This window comes from Primulina tabacum, chromosome 11, assembly GCF_025594145.1.
Source record: "Primulina tabacum isolate GXHZ01 chromosome 11, ASM2559414v2, whole genome shotgun sequence".
Lineage (NCBI taxonomy): Eukaryota > Viridiplantae > Streptophyta > Magnoliopsida > Lamiales > Gesneriaceae > Primulina > Primulina tabacum.
In genome coordinates, this window is record NC_134560.1 from 9,741,224 (window position 1) to 9,764,731 (window position 23,508).

Here is a 23,508-nt window from a genome sequence, read left to right on the forward strand (position 1 = left end):
TTATGGTTTTCTAGATCATTCGGGACTTGACCTCGTTTATTCATCGTACTAAACCATGACGTCGAACCCCGAAATGAATCCTAAAATGATGTGTGAACATTCCCCAAACAAAGGAAGACATGGACCTATAATAGTCGTTTAAAAGTCCTGAATATGTGCCTAGGCTCTGGGTGATGCGGCGCTAGGCACTAGCGTCGTGGGGCTGCAGTTGCCGTAGCTCTAGCGCTGCGGCGCCACCAGGGCAGCACCGCAGCGCTAGGCTTGCGAAAGCCGTGCGCTGCGGCGCTCCCCATAGAGCGTTGCGACGCTAGCTCTGCGCAAACTCGGCCCTAAAGAAAAAATTTGATGCAAACTCTATGCCACGCCCAACCGACTCGAACCGATGCAACAAGACCCATCCTAGGACACTACAACAATGATTCAAACTCACACAAACGTACCAAAACATCGACGCACGACATGCCACGCAACACAACCCATAAACACGAATTTTCGACAAAAAATGCTTCCTACGACTTCTAATACAACCAAGTGCTTAAAGACACAAAACGAAGCACCAAAATATATCTGAACACCATATACAATATACCTAAACGCATCAGTTATCACCCGGCGGTTCCCAACGAAGCCTGCAACAAACAATTCTCAAGAACACGTAAATGACATATTTTTATATCATCGCAGTTTGAGCAGTCCCACAAAAACGATCATAACTCACTCGTTTCTTGTCCAAAAATTACGAATTTACAGTCAAATCAAAGATATCAAAAAGTAATACATTTTATATGTTGAAAGTTTTTCCATAAAATCAACCAAAAATTCACAGTAATGAAAATGACAGCAGACTCGGTTTTGAGATCTAAATTTTTTTATCCAAAATCGTTTCAAATGTTTTTGCTCAACTTTTGCATAACAAACATAAATTTTTACACACAATAAACATCGAAACATATACTATGACAAGATCGATGCAAAACGAAAGAATATACATGCCTTTAATCTTTAAAACTCACGATACGGTGATACCAAAGCGAAGCGATGCGAGAGCCGATCCGGGACGATTGTGGCACAATTTCTTGAAGAAAATGGACGTGAATTCGCTGAAATAATTCGAAGAGAAGGGTGGCTGCTGGAGAGCACAAAGTACCCTAGACTTTTCCTCTAAAAAAATGAATGAAATGTGTATGTGTGTGTTGAACGTGTGTGTGTTAGTTTCAGTAAATTTAGGGGAAGAAAAATGCTTAATAAATTAATTAGCATGCTAATTAAAATGTTAAACCAACATTAACTTTACTAAAATCTCCTAATTAAAAATAAAATACACATGGGATAAACTTTAAAAGTTTAAAATCTCTAAATCACCTAAAAATTAAATTAGGTTTTAAGAATGCTAAAAACTTCATAAAAATGCTAAATTCTTGAATTGCAATAAAATACCACATTTTCGTAAATTGTCTAAACCGTCACCGGTCTCTTTTCCCGATCTCGCATCGAATAATCGCTTGAAATACAAGCTCAAGAAAATATTTTAACGTGCATCAATTAAACATATAATAATTTAAATTAATGCAATCACAAGTCATGCACCGTTAAAATCATTTTAAAATTAAATAAATAATTTAACAATTTAAAATAAATGCAAGGGTTTTGTTTTACGTGTACTGATTTTTGGGCTCTACACTAGAAGTCTTTTGACGTTCATCACATCATATACTTTCACAGCATGACAACACAATAATCCATTCATCTCAAATTTTCGGCTATTACATGAAATCATCTTGGTGCTAGGATTAAATGTCACTCTCCATTCTCCGTCCTTATCAGTTAGCCCAACAACATATTCAAATAATAGTTGGGTTTCATTTTTATATTTATGTAAGCAGCTGCGAACAAAACAAACTCCATTTGAAATAAATTAAAGACGGTGGGGGTATAAATCTCATAAAGTTGATGCAACATAGGAAAACTCTCTAGCTTTAATCTCGGTAATTTTTGGCGTGTCTCAAATTCGTACCTAGCTCCTTGTATCGTTTTTTCTCTAAGACCTGTTCGAAGTGCTTAAAAAATTGCATTATGTCTAAGTTGGGCTTCATACAAATCTTGATATCAGAATTGACACTCTCACTAAGTTGTGTGCTCCTCATACCAAGCGTAAAAGCCTTCTTCGTGTAACAATCTGCCCACTCCTTTATACTATAAGTGGATTGTAGCCATGTGTTTTCATGAATATTATATTGTGCTAGTAGAACAATCCATGCCTCCTCAATCCGGGTCTTGTCATCAATACCATACATGCATCTCTTAAAATCAGTTAAGAAATGAGAATCATCCTTCATCAAGTTTCCCAAGTGCTTGATGCCATTTTGCATTAAGTGCCTTGTGCACAATCCATGGAATATTTCAGGCATCACCTCCTTCAAAGCCTTTTCCATAGCTTGATCTTGGTCAGTGACATGTCTTTTTTGCTTGTGTGCTTCTAAAAATGTTATGAACAACCATTTAAATGATGCTGCAGTCTGTTGGAACTATTTCATGTTCGAAATCTTGATTTTGATGTTCACAAGAATTTTTATTTTGTTTTTAATGATTTTACCTAAGTGCTCAGAAACTGGAACTGACCAGGATTCGAACTGATCAGTTATCGAGCCAAAACTGAAGCTATCGAGACTCAAACCGAAAGCGCCAACTGATCACCCAAACTGAATCAGTTCAACTGATATATCAAAGACCAGTTCAACTGATTTTCCAGCTGATAGGTGGTTCAGCAGAAGACCTTCGGAAGCCTGGCCAGCCGATGAAAATTTTAACTGATGAAGAGCCCAGCTGACCAGTTCAACTGAAAGAGTGAAATTAGTTCAACTGACGAGTCAACTGATTTCACCAGCCCAACTGAAGATCAGTTCAGATGATCAGTTAGAACCAATCAGTTGCAGTACACTACAAGCTTATTCAAAGGAATCCAGTTGTGCACAAAGGTACAAAAGCAATTGTCTAGTCAAATGACAATAATAGACGTTGCATCAATGTTTAAAGCCAAAATATTCCAGAATGGCTGTCGGAAAGAACATATATATTGCGAGGAACAGATTCAAAATCCAACGAATACAATAATTGAGTATCATTGTACGATCAAACTTCGCGCCTATAAATAGAAGATAGAGATCAGTGAAGACAATAACAAGAAGTGTGTGAAGATCAAAAGAAAAATAGAGCATGCCAACTACTTAGTCTAGAAGCGAAATTCTCAGTGTGTGAGAACAATTTCGTGTTGTATTCATAGTTCATTTCTCACACACGCACAAACACAATCACTCACATATACAGAAAATTGAGCATACTGATAAGTTGAGTGAGTCTTGGACAAAGACGTAAAACTTGTTTATGTAGTCCTTAACACATAGACTTTAAATAAGTGTTGGCTGGAAGGTGCTGCCTTCAGTCTAGGCTAGGAGTTCAGTTAGGCAGTAGAGTAGTCTTAAGTTGAGTGGGTTTATACAAGATGTTGTATAAATCAAAGTCTTCTAGTGGAACCTACCCGAGGTGGTAGAAGAGGCGACGTAGGAGCAGTTGAAGTCTTCGAACATCCATAAATATATCTTGTGTATTTAACTGCTTAACTTTCGTTTTAAAATTGATTTGATCAGTTCGAGCTGTTATCAGTTCAGTTCTCACCATAACTGAACTGATATATGCAAGAACTCATTCCCCTTATTTCAGTTATTCAGTTTACACAAGTTAAAAGCTTTAAACTGATTAGCTTTATTAACGAATGATTATTTCGAGTATTTTTCCGCTTGGTTTAAAACCAAACTCAATCTAATTCATCGGTGTTTACATTATTAAAACACGAGCTATTGCAGCTAATTGAGAACGCTTTAGTGTTGTGTTCATATTTCAGTTCTCACACACGCACACACACAATCACTCACATACACAGAAAATTGAGCGTACTGATAAGTTGATTGAGTCTTGAACAAAGACGTATACTTGTGTATGTAGTCTTTAACATATAGACGTTAAGCAAGTGTTAGCTGGAAGGTGCTGCCTTCAGTCTAGGCTAGGAGTTCAGTTAGGCTGTAGGGTAAGTCCTAAACTGAGTGGGTTTATACAAAGTGTTGTGAAAGGATCGGTTAGAAGGTGGAAAATATTTAGAAAGGGGGGGGGGGGGGGATTGAATAAACACTATCGAATTTTGTATTCTTTTCGAATATTGAGTTCAGTTTAGTGACAAACTGACCCTCGGTATCTCGTCGGTCAATAACAATCAGTTTAACTGAAAAACAGTTGCGGAAGTAAACTGACTGAAAGATAGAATAACTGATAGTAACTGAAATTAAATGCACACGATTTGTTTCTGGATGTTCGGAGAATGGAATAACTCCTACGTCACCTCTTCTATCACGAAGATAGGATTTCCACTAAAAAACTTTGATCGAATACAAACTTTGTACTGACCCACTTCAGTTTGGACTTAACACTTGCCAAAACTGAAACTCTTAGTATACAATAACTTTTACAGTGCGTGACTGAATATAACACAACTGAATGAATCTAACAAAGATTTCAAGGTGCTAGCAAGCTCGTAAAAGTAGCCTTGATTGCTACTGATAAATCTGATAAGAGTGAGCTTTGATACGAGTTGTGATTTTAGCAGAGTAACAGCAAGCTTGAATAGAGTAGTAGTTCGTATGTTATTTTCTCAGCTGATCTCTTCACCTATTTATAGGCTTCCCTCTCAACGGTAATATTAAATAACGTTTGAATCGATATATCCGTTGATTGCCACGTCATTATTCTCTGACATTCGTACACTGCACTCTGAAATGCGACGTTCCACTACTAGTTGCAGTCTGTTTGTACTATTGGTCGGTTGTCGTTCTTGACTGATGATGTGTACAACTGAGAGATTGGCTGAAATATACTTTGCTGGAAAACTTATAACTGATTGTTTCAACTGATCAGTTCCCAACTGATCAGTCAGTTATATTTCTGCTTCAACTGATGAGGTGTATAATTTTTAGCTGGTACGCATTCAGTTGTGTACACTTGATCAGTTTGCAATCTTCGTCAGTTAAGCTCGTATGACTTTGATCAGTTATTCCAATAGGTTCGAAGCTTAGTTTGTCAAATCACTGAAATTTAGTTTCCAACAATTTTCCCTTTTTGGTGATTGACAAAACTCAAAATTTAATAAACTGATCATGAATCATTGTAGATAAAATAATTTTTCTAATGTACATATTCATACAAAGAAAGCCAATAATCTAATAACTGACAAAGGTGGTCTCTTCAGTTTCATCCTCTCTTACTCCTTCATCAATCTATCTTCTTCCCTTTTTTTGTCAAGCACATCCACTTTGAGAGATAGAATCCTAACATCAGCTGCAATATCTTTAACATCAGTCATCATAGTTGTTTGCAGCAAGTCGATTTTCCTTGAGACAGAGGCCTCCATAGATTCTACTCGCTTGCCAATTAAGTCTTGAGTGAGGGAGAAACTTTCAGCTAAGCCTCTGTTCTTTTTAAGCTCGTCCATCACAAAAGAAATGGAGGTCACAGCCTCTTGAATAGATTCCAGTTTCTCCGAGTTGAATTCACTGGAGGAGTTCAGTTTCAGGGAGTGAGCAAGCCGAGTGCATTGAATCTCTTTTATTTCTTGCATTATGTTTGACATATTGAGTTGAATGTCCTGAATCTCTTCAAGGACTAAATCCATGTCTGATGGATGAGGAGATCTAGACGGCCCTGGTTCTTGTTTCTTGGAAGATTTATCAAATATGACCAAAGTCCTGTCAGAAATCTCTGTTTCAGCAATAGTCTGTTCTGGAACAACAGATTCAGTGACTTCTTCTTGAACTAGAGGAGGTGAAGATTGATTCTGAGCAGCAGATGAATTATCTTGCTGAATATGAGAGTATGGGATTTTCAGCTGAAGGATTATCAACTGGTGCTACTGTTTGATAATCAGCTCAGACTTGTGCTGGCTCGTCAGTTGGTAATTTTTCAATAAAGAGCAACTGATCCTCCACAGTGTCAGCAATCTCTTGATCTGGTGACTGAGTTGGTACATCAGTTTGACCATCAGGTTCAGCAGAGACAACATGCTCAGCGGGCTTTTCAATTAAAATAAGAGTCTCTTGAGCTGCTTGATCAGTTGAGTGATCAACTGATTCAGAAATAGGTACATCGGTTTGAGATTCTTGTACTACTGACTGAATAATTTCATCAATATTTGCAAGTATCAAGTCAGCTTCTGAATATATTTGATGATCAGCAGCAGTAGATTGAGGCACATCCTGTACTGGCTCTTCAGTTGTAGCAGCAGCTTGTACAGGGGATGGCTCTCTGTGTTGAGAAGGCGATTTATCTTCTTCATCTTCTGAAGTGCCTTCATGATTGATTAGTTCTTGATCCATCTCCCAAAATTTCATCTGTGATTGCAGAGCCATAAGATCATTTTCTAGCTGCGTGAGCACAGCTTGATCATTATAGGCAGTTGGACCAGTGGGAATATAGTTGCTTTACAATTTCTCAATCAGTTGGCCCAACTTCTTGGCTCTGATTTGATCAAAGAAATAGTTCTTTCTCCCCAAAGCATGAATTATTGTACCAGCCTTGACCATTCTGATAACAGTTGCCTCCAACTTGATGAATGTATCCAGCTTTGACTTCTTTTTCAGCTGTTTGGCAAATGTGTGCGTTCTGAACCTAGTCCACGCATCATAAACCTTCAGTTTTGATTCAGCAAAAGCATTTACCTGTTCCCAGATGAGGTCAATGTGAGTCTGAATGGCATTGGATGGCCTTGGCTCTTCAATCCACTTGTCTTTTCCTTTCTCATCAATAAGAATATGTGGAATGTTCAGTCCAGAGTGAGTAGTGTCCACTCGTTCCTGAATGATGATTCCCTTGGGTCGAGCAGGAGCAAGGATCGAAGGTCGATTGATTTGGATCAAAGAAGCTACAACCTTTGCCGATTCCTTCTTCTTATCAGTTGGAATAGCTTTCAAAGGAATAGCCTGAATAGGCTGTTGAGCATCTGATGACTTCAGTCTCTCAGCTGGGATAGATGCCAACGTAGCCACTGGCTTTGTCTTCTGAGTCCTTTGCTTCTTAGTAATCAACTGATAAGGTGTTTCCTCAGAATCGGATCCACTGACGATCAGTTTTCTCTTGGTAGTCTTCAGTTGTGCTAGAGACTTGGCCTGTTTAACTGACTTGGGAGCAGGCTGCTGAGTCCCAATCTCCTTCTTGATCTTAACAAACTGATTAGGAGACATGTCCAGCTTAGTCACTAGTGGCTGAACGTTTTTGGCATTGAAAACTTTGAACTTTGATGATATTTCTGAATCATCAGCTATCAATCCTTTGGCTTTCATCAAATAGCTCAGCTGAACAGCAAATCCCTTGGATTGCTTGGTGGATTGGAACATATTTTTCAAAATATTGAAGATAAGGAGCTTCCAGTTAAGTCTTCGTCCAGCCATGATAACAGTGATGGCTTGAAATTTCTCCAAAGTAAGGGCAGCAAAAGATCCTGCCTTCGCCAAAAGCCCATTGGCTATTATATCAGCCAGCAACTGAATTTCATGCTTAAGTTCTTTCTTTGGATCGGAAACCTTGATTTTCCGTCCATCAGCAGAGAGAAGGGTTTACATCTCTTCAACATTTAGTGTGCTTTTGTTAAACACTCTATATGCTTTACTGACTGATGAATATACCAAAAATATTCCCTCTGCAGATTTAGCATCAAAGGCTTTTAAATGATTTTTGCCATTGTCAAGAATAAAACATCTACAGCCGAATATTTTGAAGTAGGAAACCACACTTTTTCGTCCATGCCAGATCTCATAAAGTGTTTTCAAATGATTCTTATTAATCATTGATCTGTTCTGAGTGTAACACGCAGTGTTTACTGCCTCTGCCCAAAACCTTTGAGAAATGCCAGAATCAGCAAGCATTGTTCTAGCAGCTTCTTTGAGGGTCCGATTTCTCCTTTCAGCTACACCATTTTGCTGAGGATTTCTAGCTGCTGAGAGCTCATGCTTAATTCCAACATTTTCTAAAAAATTTGAAAGAATTTGATTGATTAATTCAGTTCCTCAATCGGATCTGATTCTATCAATTCCAACTGATTTCTCATTTAATAGTCTTTTGAAAAGCTTGATCAGTTGTGCAGCAGTTTGGTCTTTGGATTTTAGAAAAATAACCCAAGTAAATCTTGAAAAATCATCCACAACCATCAAGGTGTATTTCATTCCCCATAAACTCATGACTGGTATTGGACCAAATAGATCCATGTGCAATAGCTCTAAGCAACGGGAAGAAGATTTACTATCCTTGTTTTTAAAAGAAGATTTTACTTGTTTACCAAACTGACATGCTGAACAAATTTTTTCTTTGGTAAAGTCCATTTTGGGCAAACCAGTGACAAGATCGTGATTACTCAGATTTGCAATGGATTTAAAGTTCAGGTGGTTTAATCTCTTATGCCACAACCAGTTTTTAGAAAATTTTGAAGCTATAAAACATACTGGTGCATAAGGTTGATCATTCCAACTGACTTTGTAAGTGTTTCCACACCGTTTGCCAGTTTGGATGACCTCACCAGTTGAGTCTTTGACTGAACACGAATGTTTGTCAAACTGAACTTAGAATCCATTATCGCATAACTGACTAATGCTAATCAGATTATACTTGAGATTCTCAACTAATAAAACTTCATTAATGATAAAGTTACAAATGGATAAGCTTACCCTTACCCACAGTTTTATCATTGAAATTATCTCCGAAACTGATGTTTGGTCCAGTGTACTTGATCAGTTGAGATAACAGGTTTGCATTTCCTGTCATGTGTCGTGAGCATCCACTATCCAAGTACCATATTGATTTCTTGCTTGTACCTGTTACCTGCAATCACACACAAGATATAATTTTGGTACCCTTAATTATTTGGATCCTACATTGATTAGTCCTTTAGGAATCCAGACTTAGATCAGTCTAACTGACTGTCCAATTGCTATATTCCAGATGGTCTTTCTCGATTTGTGTGTGGTAGGTGTGTAGTGTGCAGATGAGACAACATGTGATTTAGCTTTGTTCAACTGATTGTTCAGTCGATATCTTTTCTGAACTGGCTTGTTGTTATAGTAATTGGAGTAGCCTTTTGAATAATTTCAGCTGAATCTTTTTGATGATTGACTGCGTGAGTCAGTTAAAACTTTTGGGCTATAACCATTACCATATCTTCTAGCCTTTTTCGTACTTTCAGTAGGCTGTTCAACCAGTTTACTTGGCTCAGGTTGTTCTGGTACCATAACTGATTTGACAAAGTGAATGTATTTCCCTTTGACCATATTCAGTTTTGGTTGAGTATCATTGGAAGTCATTTCATCTTGGTTACTGAACCCTAAACCAGTTTTATCAGTAACTGGTTTCTGAGAGTTCTGTATATCAGTTAATGCAGCAGATGATTTTTTCCAAGCCTGAATAAGCTCAGTTTGCTTTGAATTTTCAAGCATTAACTTATGAATCATTGATTGATTCCTGCTTCTTTCAGCATTAAGCTCAGCAATCTCCCTTTTCAGACTCAACTCATCAACTGATTCCTCAGTTTTAGTTTTAATTGTCTATGGGATCAGTTTGCTTTGCTTTGGCCTTTTGAAAAGATAAGGCAAGCTTTTGATACTCATTAACCATGTCATGAAGAGTTGAAATAAGTTCTTCTCTAGTGAAATCAGTTGAGGCGAAGTCAAATACCTCTTGACTGCTTGACTCCACTTCAGTGTCACCAGCCATTAGACACTTCACTTCCTCCTCACCATCACTGAAACTGCATGAGGTTTCTGGCTCTGACTCTTCGCTGTCAGTTTCTGCCCATTTTGATTTACTCTCTTCAGCTAAGAGTACCTCATGCTTCTTCCTGAAAGACTTCTTATCATCCCTGGGTCTCCTCTTGTGCTCATATGATTTCTTCTTTCTTTCAGTTGAGCCTTGATTGTCCTTCTTGGGTTTGGTACAGTCAGCAATGAAGTGACCAGGTTTGCCACAGTTGTAGCAAGCATTTGAATCTTCTTTAGAATTGTTTCTCTGATAATTTTTCTGGAATTTCCCTTGGTTTTTCCTCATAAATCTTCCAAATTTTTTGATGAACAATGACATAGCGTCATTGCTTAGTTGATCAGCAACCTTCTCGACTGAACTAGTTGGTTCTGTTCTAACAGCAGCTAAGGCAATAGTTGCTGTTGCTGTGGATGGTTCTCCTTCACGAGTTTGCAGCTCAAACTCATAGGCCTTCAGATCAGCAAATAGATCATGAAGCTCAACTTTGTTTAGATCCTTGGATTCCCTCATTGCCATGGTCTTTACGTCCCACTCCTTGGGAAGACCTCTGATCAATTTTAGAGCAACTTCTTTGTCGGTATACACTTTTCCAAGTGCATTGAGTTCATTAATGATAGAGCTGACTCTTTCATCATATTCATGCATCGATTCTCCAGCTCTCATCTTTATGTTGTCAAACTTCTGAACAACAATAGAAAGTTTATTCTCCTTGGTTTGTTCATTTCCTTCACAAAGTTGGATCAGCTTTTCCCAAATCTTTTTAGCTGTCTTACACATCTTGATTTTACTGAACGTTACTTTGTCCAGCTTTTTGTACAGTATGTCCTTTGCTACATTGTCCAGATTTGTTTTTCTTTTGTCCTCAGCAGTCCACTCTTCTCTGGGCTTTTCAATCCTATGAGGTGCCCCATCAGTGATTGCAACTGCTGTGTTGGCTTTCAGAATTTTCATTGGTCCGTCAGTGATGACGTACTACATATCATCGTCTTGTGCAGCTAAGTGAGCCTGGATCCTGATTTTCTAATCATCGAAGTCCTCTCTGGAAAACATTGGGATCTTGTTGAAGGAAGACATGATCAATAGTTTGAGTAGAGATATTCTTTAGACAAGATACAACCGCTCTGATACCACTTGAAAGGATCGGTTAGAAGGTGAAAAGTGTTTAGAAGGGGGGGTTGAATAAACACTATCGAATTTTGTATTTTTTTCGAATATTGAGTTCAGTTTAGTGACAAACTGACCCTCGGTAATCTCGTCGATCATTAACAATCAGTTTAACTGAAAAACAGTTGCGGAAGTAAACTGACTGAAAGATAGAATAACTGATAGTAACTGAAATTAAATGCACACGATTTGTTTCTGGATGTTCGGAGAATGGAATAACTCCTACATCACCCCTTCTATCATGAAGATATGATTTCCACTAAAAGACTTTGATCGAATACAAACTTTGTACTGACCCACTTCAGTTTGGACTTAACACTTGTCAAAACTGAAACTCTTAGTATACAATAACTTTTACAGTTCGTGACTGAATATAACACAACTGAATGAATCTAACAAAGATTTCAAGGTGCTAGCAAGCTCGTAAAGGTAGCCTTGATTGCTACTAATAAATCTGATAAGAGTGAGATTTGATACGAGTTGTGATTTTAGCAGAGTAACAGCAAGCTTGAATAGAGTAGTAGTTCGTATATTATTTTCTCAGCTGATCTCTTCACCTATTTATAGGCTTCCCTCTCAACGGTAATATTAAATAACGTTTGAATCGATATATCCGTTGATTGCCACGTCATTATTCTCTGACATTCGTACACTTCACTCTGAAATGCGACGTTCCACTACTAGTTGCAGTCTGTTTGTACTATTGGTCGGTTGTCGTTCTTGACTGATGATGTGTACAACTGAGAGATTGGCTGAAATATACTTTGCTGGAAAACTTATAACTGATTGTTTCAACTGATCAGTTCCCAACTGATCAGTCAGTTATATTTCTGCTTCAACTGATGAGGTGTATAATTTTTAGCTGGTACGCATTCAGTTGTGTACACTTGATCAGTTTGCAATCTTCGTCAGTTAAGCTCGTATGACTTTGATCAGTTATTCCAATAGGTTCGAAGCTTAGTTTGTCAAATCATTGAAATTTAGTTTCCAACATGTTGTATAAATCAAAGTCTTCTAGTAGAGCCTACCCGATGTGGTAGAAAGGGTGACGTAGGAGCAGTTGAAGTCATCGAACATCCATAAATATATCTTGTGTATTTAACTACTTAACTTTCATTTTAAAATTGATTTGATCAGTTCGAGCTGTTATCAGTTCAGTTCTCATCATAACTGAACTGATATATTCAAGAACCCATCCCCTTATTTCAGTTATTCAGTTTACGCAAGTTAAAAACTTTAAACTGATTAGCTTTCTTAATGAATGATTATTTCGAGTATTTTCCGCTTGGTTTAAAACCAAATTCGATCTAATTCATCTATGTTTACATTCTTAGAACACGAGCTATTGCAGCTCATTGAGAATATTGTGTTTGAAGCACCTTCAAAGGTGCCCGAACCGATCTATCAATTTGTATCAGAGCTAGTTGTTCTAAAAAGAACATTTGAAAGTTAATATTTTAAAATATGTTTCAAAATTTTATTTAAAATGGATTTCAAAATCCTCTTAAAAATTTTATATAAGCTTACCATGGGAATAAAGAAGATTTTTGGATCTGCAACTAACATTTTTGGCACTTATCTCGACTCCGGATTTTGTTGATTTAGCAACTTGTAGGGTTTTGATTTCAAATGACAGCAAAACGACTAAACTGATCGATGGACAAGATTTCAGTTGCCAGCCTACCAGTTCAGCTGATCAACAGACAAAACTCAACTCAGCTAAAATGCTTGATGATTAAAGTGAAGCTTAATCATCAGTAGTATACCGCCGCTTAACTGCCATATCATATCAAAGTAGATGATCAATGTGGTTCAGCATCAGTTGAGTCCAGTTTGAATCAGCTCGACCAGTTAGCAAGCACAAAGATCAAGTCCAAGGCAAATTAGCTGCTCTTGTGGCAAAAAGAGACTTAAAATCGATGCAGCATTTCGAAGCATTCAAGGCAATCAGTTATTGGTACATTCAGTTCTATTATGTATAAACTGACTGATGTTTGATGTTGTTTAATATTTGCTAGTGTAGTAGCATTTCCATTCAATTTGTTGGTGTGCTTAAATGTATAATACAAGGGACGCTTATTTGATTAAATAAACATCATGTTTATCCAGTTAGTTTGAATGTAACTGAACTGATATTTTCAGTTAATGTGTTGTCTAAACTGCTTAAATGTTAAAAGATGTTAAAACTTCATTAAAACACTTAAATGATTATATTTTTAAAGGGGAGTTTTTAACTCAGTTCTTGAGGGAAGTTTTTAACTCAGTTCTTGAGGGGAGTTTTATTTAAAATTATCCCTCGAACTGAAAAAATGTATTACATTCGTTTTAAACTCATTTTTAAATTCAGTTCTTGAGGGGGAGTTTTCTTATCCCTCGAACTGAAAAATTCATTTTCATCGTTTTAAATGTTTTTTATTCTCCTAAAGGGGGAGAATCAGTTAAATTTCAAAATTTTAAATTTTATATCGTTTTAATAGCTCAAGTTTTGTGACCAACAAAAAGGATGAGATTGTTGGAATATTTTATGTTCGGAATCTTCATTTTGATGTTCACAAAACTTGTTATCTAAGAGCGCAGAAACTGGAACTGATCAGTTATCGAGCCAAAACTGAAGCTATCAAGACGCAAACTGAAAGCGCCAACTGATTGCCCAAACTTAATCAGTTCAACTGATTGTCCAGCTGATAGGTGGTTCAGCAGAAGACCTTCAGAATCTTGGCCAGCCGATGAATAGTTCAACTGATGAAGAGCTCAGCTGACCAGTTCAACTTAACGAGTAAAATCAGTTCAACTGAACGAGTGAAATCAGTTCAACTGACGAGTCAATTGATTTCATCAGCCCAACTGAAGATCAGTTCAGATGACCAGTTCAGAGAATCAGTTAGAACTAATCAGTTGCAGAACACGACAAGCTTATTCAAAGGAATCCAGTTATGCACAAAGTTACAAAAGCAATTGTTCAGTCAAAGGACAATAATAGACGTTGCATCAAAGTTTAAAGCCATGTCAGAAAGTACAAACATATTTCGAGGGATAAATTCAAAATGCAACAGATACAATAATTGAGTATCATTGTGCGATCAAGCTTCGCGCCTATAAATAGAAGATGAAGATCAGTGAAGAAAAGAACAAGAAGTGTGTGAAGATCAAAAGAAAAATAGAGCATGTCTAGAAGCAAAATTCTCAGTGTGTGAGAACACTTTCATGTTGTGTTCATAGTTCAGTTCTCACACACGCACACACACAATCACTCACATATACAGAAAATTGAGCGTACTGATAAGTTAAGTGAGTCTTGCACAAAGACGTAAAACTTGTGTATGTAGTCCTTAACACATAGACTTGAAACAAGTGTTGGTTGGAAGGTGCTGCCTTCAGTCTAGGCTAGGAGTTCAGTTAGGCAGTAGGGTAAGTCCTAAACTGAGTGGGTTTATACAAGGTGTTGTATAAATCAAAGTCTTTTAGTGGAACCTACCCGAGGTGGTACAAGGGGTGACTTTGAAGTTTCCAAACGTCCATAAACATATCTTGTGTATTTAACTGCTTAACTTTCGTTTTAAAATCAATTTGATTAGTTTGAGGTGTTATTAGTTCAGTTCTCACTAAAACTGAACTGATATATGCAAGAACTCAACCCCTTATTTCAGTTTACAAAATTTAAAAGCTTTAAACTGATTAGCTTTCTTAACGAATGATTATTTCGAGTATTTTTCGCTTGTTTTAAAACCAAACTCGATCTAATTCATCGGTGTTTACATTCTTAAAACACGAGCTATTGCAGCTCATTGAGAATATTGTGTTTGAAGCACCTTCATAGGTGCTCGGACAGATCTATCACAGTCTCATCATACAAAAGTGTGGCACCAAAAATCATCGCTCCTCTATGATGATTGAAACCTGAGAAGATAGCAAGTGATCGGTGTACACGGTTCGTATAATACGTGGTATCGAGTGACACAACATCACCAAAGTACTCATAGTCAATTAACATTCTTACATCGGCCCAAAAAACATTAGTTATCTGTTATTCTACATCCATCTGATTAACGTGGTAAAATGATGGATTTTTAGATAATTATTGTTGAAAATATCGCATTAGACAACCAACTTCCTCATATACCATATTTCTTTGTCTTTTTGATCGAATATAGTTTTTAGCATCCAACATGATATAACCTACACCATCTCTTCCTCTTGCATGACCACTTATCAACTGAAAAGTCGATTTTTGTTTAAGCCCAACATCCTCTGCTAAATCAATCTCATAGGCCCGAACTTATGTAACATTATGTTGGGAAGCCAACATGTGAACTGTCTCTTGAAGATGGAGGGGTGATTATGCTCTTCGATAAACTCAGTAACTTTATACTTACTATCTTCGAATATCATTACCAATCTTACTTTACCATTTGTTTGAGTCTCAAGCCGAGGATTGAGTGTCAAAGAATCTCTTTTGTCTTGTTTACGAATGCTCTCCTTGCAACGAACATATTTATTCGAAGTTATAAAGCCATGTTTCTTGTTTTTGTTAAAATAATGATTTCTAACTCCAAATCCAGTTTTCCCACCATATTCAACCCAATACATCCAAGTCTCATCTAAGCTGTCAAATTTCATGCCAATCTTAGGCTTGTATTCAATATCTGAACCACAATCTATCAAGAAAATCTGCTGATCAATTTGATTTTTGTCTTTATACAAAAACAATATTACAAAACAAATCTTAGTTGAGTTGAGCGCTTCTACATATATGAACAAATCCAATCAACATATGCATGAGAAATGGTGCGAAATAATTTCAAACATCTTATGCAAAAATGAGAAATTGAAAAATAGAAAATTAATTTTGTTGCAAGTTAAATATTTGAACTTGAATCCACAACGTGAATGTATAATAACTATGCAAAAGTGCAATGTCATGTATTTATAATATTTTAGCGCAATGATTAAAATGCATAAAACTAACCACATAAATCAAAAACATTAATTTAATCTGAGACACAGTCTATCAACAATTTCAGTTTATAACCATGACAAATATGTTCAAGTTTTTGGAAATCTTAAAGTTTGCTGCAAGAAATAATCTTTGGTGGTATCATCAAGAGTAGTATGGAGACCTGAGTTGTTGGAGGATTACTCCTTAGACGTCATTGCCCTGATAATTAATGTTAATATTTTGGGTTGGCTAAAAAAATACCAAAAAAAATAGAAGAAACAATAAAAATGAATGATTGAAGATGATTAGTCACGCATCAGTACTAAACTAAATAAACCAAAATCTTCAATCTTCAAATCATTAAATGTTAAAAATTTAATATATTAAACTTACAGATTGTGTGACGCACGGTTGTTTGTGTAGGGGACAAAAAAAAAATGGGGTTGATGTCTGTTTGTGGAGAGGACAAAAGAAAATGGAGGAAAAACCGAGAGAAAAAGAGGGAAATTTGGGCTCATTTTTTGCAAGTCCAATTAAAAAAAAAACACACACACACACACAATACTATGTCGTTTGATAACATAACATTGTGTGCTGTGCAGAGGATCTGGTTCGACTGGAGTCCATAATAATTTATGTTTTATGTATATGTATTATTTTCTTTATTAATTGACATAATATCACTGAAATTATTTATAATAATAAAAATTTAAACACTTTTTTACATTTAAACTTGTACTAAAATCGTTTAACTTTAAAAATTTGAAGTTTACGGTTATTATCATGCACACATTTTGGAATCTCGCTTATTCATCTGACCTTTCTTTCTTTCTTTTTTTTTTTTTTTTTGATATAATCCTCAATAGTTAGTTTTCAGTGCCATAGGATATACTCTCATGCTAATATAATAACCTGTAAATTACATTAGTCATGCAAACCGTATTGATCAAACTTAATGTCAGACTCATTTATGAAATTGTTGATAGAGAAAATCGAAATTATGATAACCTATAAATTACGTTAGTCATGTAAACCGTATTAATCAAACTTAATGTCAGACTCGTTTATGAAAATGTTGATAGAAAAAATCAAAATTATGACAATTGGTCAATGGTTCATCTATCCCGCTAACTCGTCTATCCCGCTAACTCGAATATTATTTCAGGTTAATTATCTAACCTTTTATTTTACTACCAGTAGAACATTATATTTAATATTTATCCATCATCTTCTCGTCAATAAGCAATACTTAATTACAATTAGGTAAGTTCAAAATATTTATTTTTATTTTCAGATTCAAAAAAGAAATTAAGATTGATAGTAATAATAATAATAATAATAATAATAATAATAATAATAATAATTTATTCCTTTCTTCGGCAAAAAGAAAAGAGAGTGGGAAATAAACAAAGGAGGTTTACAAAAATCAAGATTTAAGCATAACATACAAAAGCACTCCCATTGAAATCTCCATTTCCAGAATCTCTTCTCTTCTTCTCTCAATAATTCCATACATTTTTCCTGTAATTCGGTGTCGATCCAATAGAGGGGAGAATAAATTTAATGGCGGCTTTGCAGTATTTGGATGCGCAGCGCACATCGCACCCTGAGCTTTCCGAATGGTACACCGCTCTTTCAGATCTGTACCAGCGGAAGCTCTGGCACCAGCTCACTCTAAAGCTCGAACAGTTTGTCGCCCTTACTGTATTTCAGGTGATGTAATCGAAATTCATCTTAATGGATGTATTAATTTTGTCACCTATTGTATGATTTGGTTTATCGTTGAATATTTAGGATTTAGGGTTCCGTTCGTGTGATTTTGAGCAAGTCTTGATTGCGGGTTTGGGCATTTGTTTTGTGTGGGTTATGTCTTCAATAGATTTTCATGATCTGGAAATTTATTTTTGAGCGTGGATAATATTGCTTTAATGTTAGGTGACTTCCTGACAGGCCATCATGTTTGTGTTTTAGACATTTATACTGGTAAATGCATCCAATTGCTTTCTATAGTTACTGTCATCAAATGCCTGCAGCACAAGGCCTATATTTTCCCTACCTTATTTTATCTCCTTTCTCAAGATATATGTTGGATAGGTCATCAAAGTTTTATGTTACATTGTTTCATGTGAGGATGCTGTGCAACTCATCTTTGTACATTATTTCTTGATAATAGAGAGACAGGATACTGGACCACCCAAACAGGTTCACTGCGGATTTTCCTGCATATTCCATGCAAAGTAATCAGACCGGACTGTTAATCGGTGTCCTTTAGAGATAGAATCTGCTGTTAGACAAGTATTAATGCCACCAAGAAATGGCCCTTCTTCAAATGTAAACCAAATACTAACCATTGTATGTAGATATTACTTTTTACTTAGCATCCGCTGATGGAGGATCCTACAAAATTTTGTAGAGAGGTGTGACGGACAGATTTGGCTTGCAGAGTGAAGTCGGAAGAACCTAGGATTCGTTTTTTTCTCTGCTGAAACTTTCTCTACTGTAGTTATTACTCATCTGTGTTCATCCTTTTACGGAAGATAAGCTAACAATTCATTATGCTCTGACGAATTCAACAGTCAGTGTCGTAGCTCTTTTATCTGTTTAATTTAATCTTGCCTAATTTGCTTGTCTCTTTCTTGACTTACTCAGGCTGGGGATGCTCTAATACAGCTTTACCATAATTTTATAACCGATTTTGAGACAAAGATTAATCTCCTCAAGCTTGCCCATTTTGCTGTGATAGTTTCTCGACAATATCCAGATAAAATGGCAGCAATTAATTATCTAGAAGGGGTGATTGAGAAGCTTCGCACCACCAAAGAAATGCGCATAGACGAGCCAATACTTTATATCAAGATGCAGATTGCTACACTTAAGCTTGAGAATGGTGATCAAAAAGATTGTAAGAGGCTTTTGGAGGAGGGAAAGAGTACACTTGATGGCATGACTGACATTGATCCATCTGTGTATGCAAGCTACCATTGGATTTCATCACAATTCCACAAATTCCGTCAAGAATTTGCGGAGTTCTACAAAAGTGCTCTCCTTTATCTGGCTTACACGTCAGTAGAGTCTTTCTCTGAATCATTTAAGCTGGTAGGTTTTCTTGAAAAGATTCTACTTTACTATAATGTTGTGTTTCAATAAGGTGGCTACATTTTTCATGTACACCTGAAACATGAAGTTAACTGATGAAAAAAGTATTACAAACCATGACTGACATTTTATTGGAGTATACAAAATCTAATTTTAACCTATAGCATTCTTCTGCGTCTTTAAAGTTTTCGCTCGAGTAGGAAGCATAGATTAAAATAAATTATTATAAGCCATGACTCAACATTTCTTCCAGTGTACAAATTCTTATTTTACCCACATAGCATTCTTCAGCGTCTTCAAAGTTTTGGTTTGAATAAGAAGCATAGATTCAAATTGATATTGAATTAAGATTATATAGTGGGTTTTTGATATTAGGAACGTGGAAGTAATTGTAATTCCTATTGGAAAATCAGGACAATGCTATTATTTATGAGCTATTATTTATGATTTAAGTATTTAAGTTTTATTCGTGGATAACATGTCCTCGAGTTTTCATTTAAGCTTAATTTTACTGATCTCTTTTATCGTTCCGTAGGATTTGGCCTTTGACTTATCCTTATCAGCATTGTTGGGGGAAAACATTTACAACTTCGGGGAACTTCTTGCACACCCGCTTGTAAGTTATCGGTCAGAAACTCATTATACTTTTTTTAAAATTTCAAAATATATGATTTTGCAATTTATACCAATCACATAGCATGAAGACTGAAAATACAATATATTCAGATTTAGGATGTGTGTGCATTTATAGAAAAAAGTAAAAGCTATGAATAATATGCTGGTGGCTTGAAGCACCAGATATTACTTGGAGATCTTCCTTTTATTTTTCCTGTTTATAGAAAAATAAAATTTGCTTATGCTTTTACGTTCATCAGATGTGTACTGATAAAGATACATGGGCACCGTTTTGTTTGCTTGAAAGTGGGTTGATCCAGTCTCGTGATGAAATTTAAATGTGTATAAGATAATGAAACTTTCTCAGATAAAAACTTGAGTTGGCATGGGGATTTATCATAAAAGTAATTGATACGTCATTTGCAGTTTTCTGATTATTGAAAATACACAGAGTATGTTGTTTCCTTCGGGTATTTGTTTGATATTCATGCCTCTCGATTATATCTAATACTTAATATCCTGGAAATTTCTTCAGATAAAAAGTCTATTAGGGACTAAAGTTGAGTGGTTATACTATATTATTGAATCCTTCAACTCTGGTGATTTAGTTCGTTATCAAGAACTGTGTCACATCCATAGAGCTGCTCTGAGTAGCCAACCAGCACTGGTTCAGAATGAGAAAATGCTTCTGGAGAAGATCAACATTCTCTGCTTGATGGAGATTATCTTCAGGTGAAACTGCAAAAACTCTTGACGTTGATAGTTTTCATGAGTTCATTTTGTTATGTTTTGTAATTTCCATTGAACTCACAAAATATGTTTTTAATTGCAGCCGTCCTTCCGAAGATAGAACCATTCCGTTAAGTATCATTGCAGACCGAACAAAACTTACTGTGGAAGATGTTGAGTCTCTTCTTATGAAGAGCCTTTCCGTAAGTTCAAGTTTAGAATGTTGTATACTCTGCAAAATGTCCATATTAATAACACATGCATGAAAGTACTAGTTTCCTTGACACGTTCAAGATCCCAGCAATGGTAACCTTATTACGTACATTGACTGGATAATACATTTGTTTTTGGCTTTTTTTGATAAGCAGCATCTATAGGGTTCAATTTTCATGTAGTACATCCAGGTTACTCGAATATGTAGGACCTTACTTTTGAGTTGTGGTAAATCTTGGTTCTTGTGGAGGTTGATTGGTTTGTTGAATAACGTTGCAGGTGCATCTCATCGAGGGAATTATTGACCAAGTTGAGGGAACTGTATATGTTTCTTGGGTACAACCTAGAGTTTTAGGGATTCCTCAAATCAAATCCTTGCGTGAACGACTGGACAATTGGGTGGATAAAGTACAAACAACTTTGGTATCTGTTGAGGCCGAGACACCTGATTTAGTCGCTGCATGATGTTGGCTCTTTAGCCTTGTTATTTCTTCGATCTTTTATCGGGAAGACAGAGAGGATTATGTGCCAGCCTTGTATCCTTTTCTTGAACATACTTGCACGGCTTTGAGCTTTTGAATACACACATGCCTTGATTTTGAATTATTCTATTCGAGATCCATTATATGCAATCTTTCCTCCATTTTGCACTGTGTACAATTGAAAATCCAATCGATTCAATCATGAAGTAGATGCTTTAACATTCGTATCCGTTTATTTTGTATCCTGCTCTATTTTTATACCCCGACACTTTTTAAATCATTTCATTCAATGTGATTTTGCTGTCGATTTCCTCGTTCTAATGTTAAATGCGGCGCCCTATTTCTCTATGGATTTTATCAATAAAGCTCAAAAACAAATGTTCAAGTACATATTTAAACATTAAGCTCATTAGTTATTATTTAAAATATTTTGTTTTGGAAAGTTTGTGAAATTATCAGTTGAGTTTTCGAAAAGTTCATATTTTCGTCGAAAATCGAATACTTTTTAAAAATATGACTCGACATTTAAAAACACCTCGAAACACTTCTTTTTCAAAAATATTATATAACATATATCATATTTTAAATAATTAAAAATAATTATTTAATAAAAATATTATCGTTTTTTCAGCCCAAAAATATTTTCATTTTTTTAGCTTTCGATTTACGTTCCTCGATCGTGTCTCGAATAACTTTTAAAGTACAATTTTATGCACTCCAACGATAAACCTTATTTTTAAACATGTAATCATGCATGTCATAATTAATTCATGCAACTATAACCATTTAATTAATTATTTTCTATTTTCTCTAGATTTACATGTAGTTGGATTAGATCGTTCTATTTTGGACCTTACAGTAATTACTCAATCGGTTTGGTTTTCTGTTCTCGTGTGATTACCTAAGTACATTTCCATGTACTCTATATTTCATACGTTCCTTCGATTTTTCTGAAAATATTTGTAAAATGTTGTTATTAATTTTTCGAATGCTGAAAAGTTTGTTTTCGCTTGGATTATGGTAATTCATGTATTTAGTAGAATCATAGCTTAATAACAAAATGGTTTGCCACTGATCAAATGCTCTTTATTTTAGTAATAATGTTATTCCGTGGAAGCGTGGCTGTTCCCGATTATTTGTTAGTTCACCCCTTTTGAGGACCCATTGTCAGTACTAACATAGATATTATGTTACATTACTGAGGTATTTATCTTATTGACAGTGGAGCCATGGAGAACAAGAGTTTGAATGTATGTTGAAAGCTGTTACAGCATCATATAATCTTAATATTAATGATATTTTTTCCATAAATTTTGTATTTTTTGTTTTTACAGATTTTAATTCCGAACTTGTCCTGGCATCTCCAGAAACTGCAACAGATGCGGATTATGCTGCAATCTTGGGTGCGATTGGGCACGAGGTGTGCCTTTTTTGTATAAATTTTGCTTCTCTTTTTTCTTTATTTTCTAATCTTTACTGAAACTAGGACCTTTTTTAACTAGCCCTTCAATTTTTATTTTTCCAGTATTTCCACAGTTGGACAGGGAACAGGTTGGTTTGTATTTCTTGTACTCTGAAATATTATATTCCTTGTTTTGTATATTAGTATACTAGTTGATTGTGACTTTTGATTGCCAACTATTACTGTACCATATTATGGAGATTACTAACTTCTTCTACATTTGGGATTGGCAAGTTCTATTTTTTTACTTATTGATATCGTTAAAACGGATTTTGTGATTTTATTTGTAAGTTGAGAATAGCGAGTATGCATCTTCGATTATTTCAATGTTGAAACAAAATTTCACATTTAAGAACATGCCAGAGTGACATGTCGGGATTGGTTCCAGCTTGGCTTAAAGGAAGGTCTCACTGTTTTCCGTGATCAGGTTGAGATACATTTTTTGTTGGAGTGGGCTGCACATATTTTGTTGTGTATTTAGCAAGAACATCAAACCCAATGTCTATTTTTCAGGAATTTCCATCTGACTTGGGAAGCCGTCCAGTAAAACGGATAGCTGATGTTTCAAAGTTGCGAACTTTTCAATTTCCTCAGGGTTTTGAAAAGTTTTCCGGTTGCATTACTTCATTCATTATGTTTTTTTATTTGTATGCACATTATGTTTCAGTAAGTTTGGCTACAGTGCCACTACCTTTTATCTTAATCTTACAGGATGCAGGTCCCATGGCGCATCCTGTGCGACCTCATTCTTACATAAAGGTTTCCAACACTCCCATTCTTCAAAATCTCTTTTATATATATATGTGTGCGCGCGCGCGCGCTATTAAAGTTTTGTACCAACTGATAGTTTGGAAATTATTCTGACATCTTATCGCTTTACCCCTTAACAGATGGATAACTTCTACACAGGCAAGTGTATGAAAAGGTTGGTTCTTTCTCTATTTTCTTGTTTGGTTTGAGACTTCTAA

General features: G+C 35.8%; 3 protein-coding genes across 6 annotated transcripts; 2 read left to right on the top strand and 1 right to left on the bottom strand.

Moving 5' to 3' along the window:
• Positions 1-1,976: 1,976 nt before the first annotated feature.
• LOC142519618 (protein FAR1-RELATED SEQUENCE 5-like) lies at positions 1,977-2,432 on the bottom strand. Its single transcript, XM_075622657.1, has one exon. The coding sequence runs from the start codon at positions 2,430-2,432 to the stop codon at positions 1,977-1,979; it is 456 nt and encodes a 151-aa protein (XP_075478772.1).
• A 14,925-nt stretch (positions 2,433-17,357) lies between these two features.
• Positions 17,358-21,301, top strand: LOC142518718 (26S proteasome non-ATPase regulatory subunit 13 homolog B-like). The gene is made up of 6 exons (XM_075621528.1): positions 17,358-17,656; positions 18,593-19,039; positions 19,575-19,655; positions 20,190-20,386; positions 20,487-20,586; positions 20,876-21,301. The coding sequence occupies exons 1-6, from the start codon at positions 17,507-17,509 to the stop codon at positions 21,059-21,061; spliced, it is 1,161 nt and encodes a 386-aa protein (XP_075477643.1). The 5' UTR covers positions 17,358-17,506; the 3' UTR covers positions 21,062-21,301.
• A 900-nt stretch (positions 21,302-22,201) lies between these two features.
• On the top strand, positions 22,202-23,499 carry LOC142518987 (puromycin-sensitive aminopeptidase-like). Of its 4 annotated transcripts, none has more exons than XM_075621860.1 (6): positions 22,202-22,328; positions 22,413-22,498; positions 22,904-22,967; positions 23,054-23,131; positions 23,249-23,299; positions 23,431-23,499. In XM_075621860.1, exons 1-6 carry the CDS (start codon positions 22,308-22,310, stop codon positions 23,497-23,499), a joined length of 369 nt encoding a protein of 122 aa, XP_075477975.1. In that variant the 5' UTR covers positions 22,202-22,307. The 4 variants fall into 4 exon arrangements, 3 of the variants coding, with proteins under 3 accessions (XP_075477975.1, XP_075477977.1, XP_075477976.1); XM_075621862.1 differs by having other exon boundaries at positions 23,054-23,109; positions 23,252-23,299; positions 23,431-23,449; XM_075621861.1 differs by having other exon boundaries at positions 23,054-23,109; positions 23,252-23,449.
• The last annotated feature ends 9 nt before the right edge of the window (positions 23,500-23,508 follow it).

Excerpts from the sequence above, each read along its gene's own strand:
- LOC142519618 (XM_075622657.1), bottom strand. The coding sequence starts at position 2,432 with ATGGAAAAGGCTTTGAAGGAGGTGATGCCTGAAATATTCCATGGATTG.
- LOC142518718 (XM_075621528.1), top strand. The coding sequence starts at position 17,507 with ATGGCGGCTTTGCAGTATTTGGATGCGCAGCGCACATCGCACCCTGAG. Across the intron at positions 17,657-18,592 it reads TCGCCCTTACTGTATTTCAG|GCTGGGGATGCTCTAATACA; the intron begins GTGATGTAATCG and ends TGACTTACTCAG. Across the intron at positions 19,656-20,189 it reads AACTTCTTGCACACCCGCTT|ATAAAAAGTCTATTAGGGAC; the intron begins GTAAGTTATCGG and ends AAATTTCTTCAG.
- LOC142518987 (XM_075621860.1), top strand. The coding sequence starts at position 22,308 with ATGGAGAACAAGAGTTTGAAT. Across the intron at positions 22,968-23,053 it reads TCACTGTTTTCCGTGATCAG|GAATTTCCATCTGACTTGGG; the intron begins GTTGAGATACAT and ends TCTATTTTTCAG. Across the intron at positions 23,300-23,430 it reads GACCTCATTCTTACATAAAG|ATGGATAACTTCTACACAGG; the intron begins GTTTCCAACACT and ends ACCCCTTAACAG.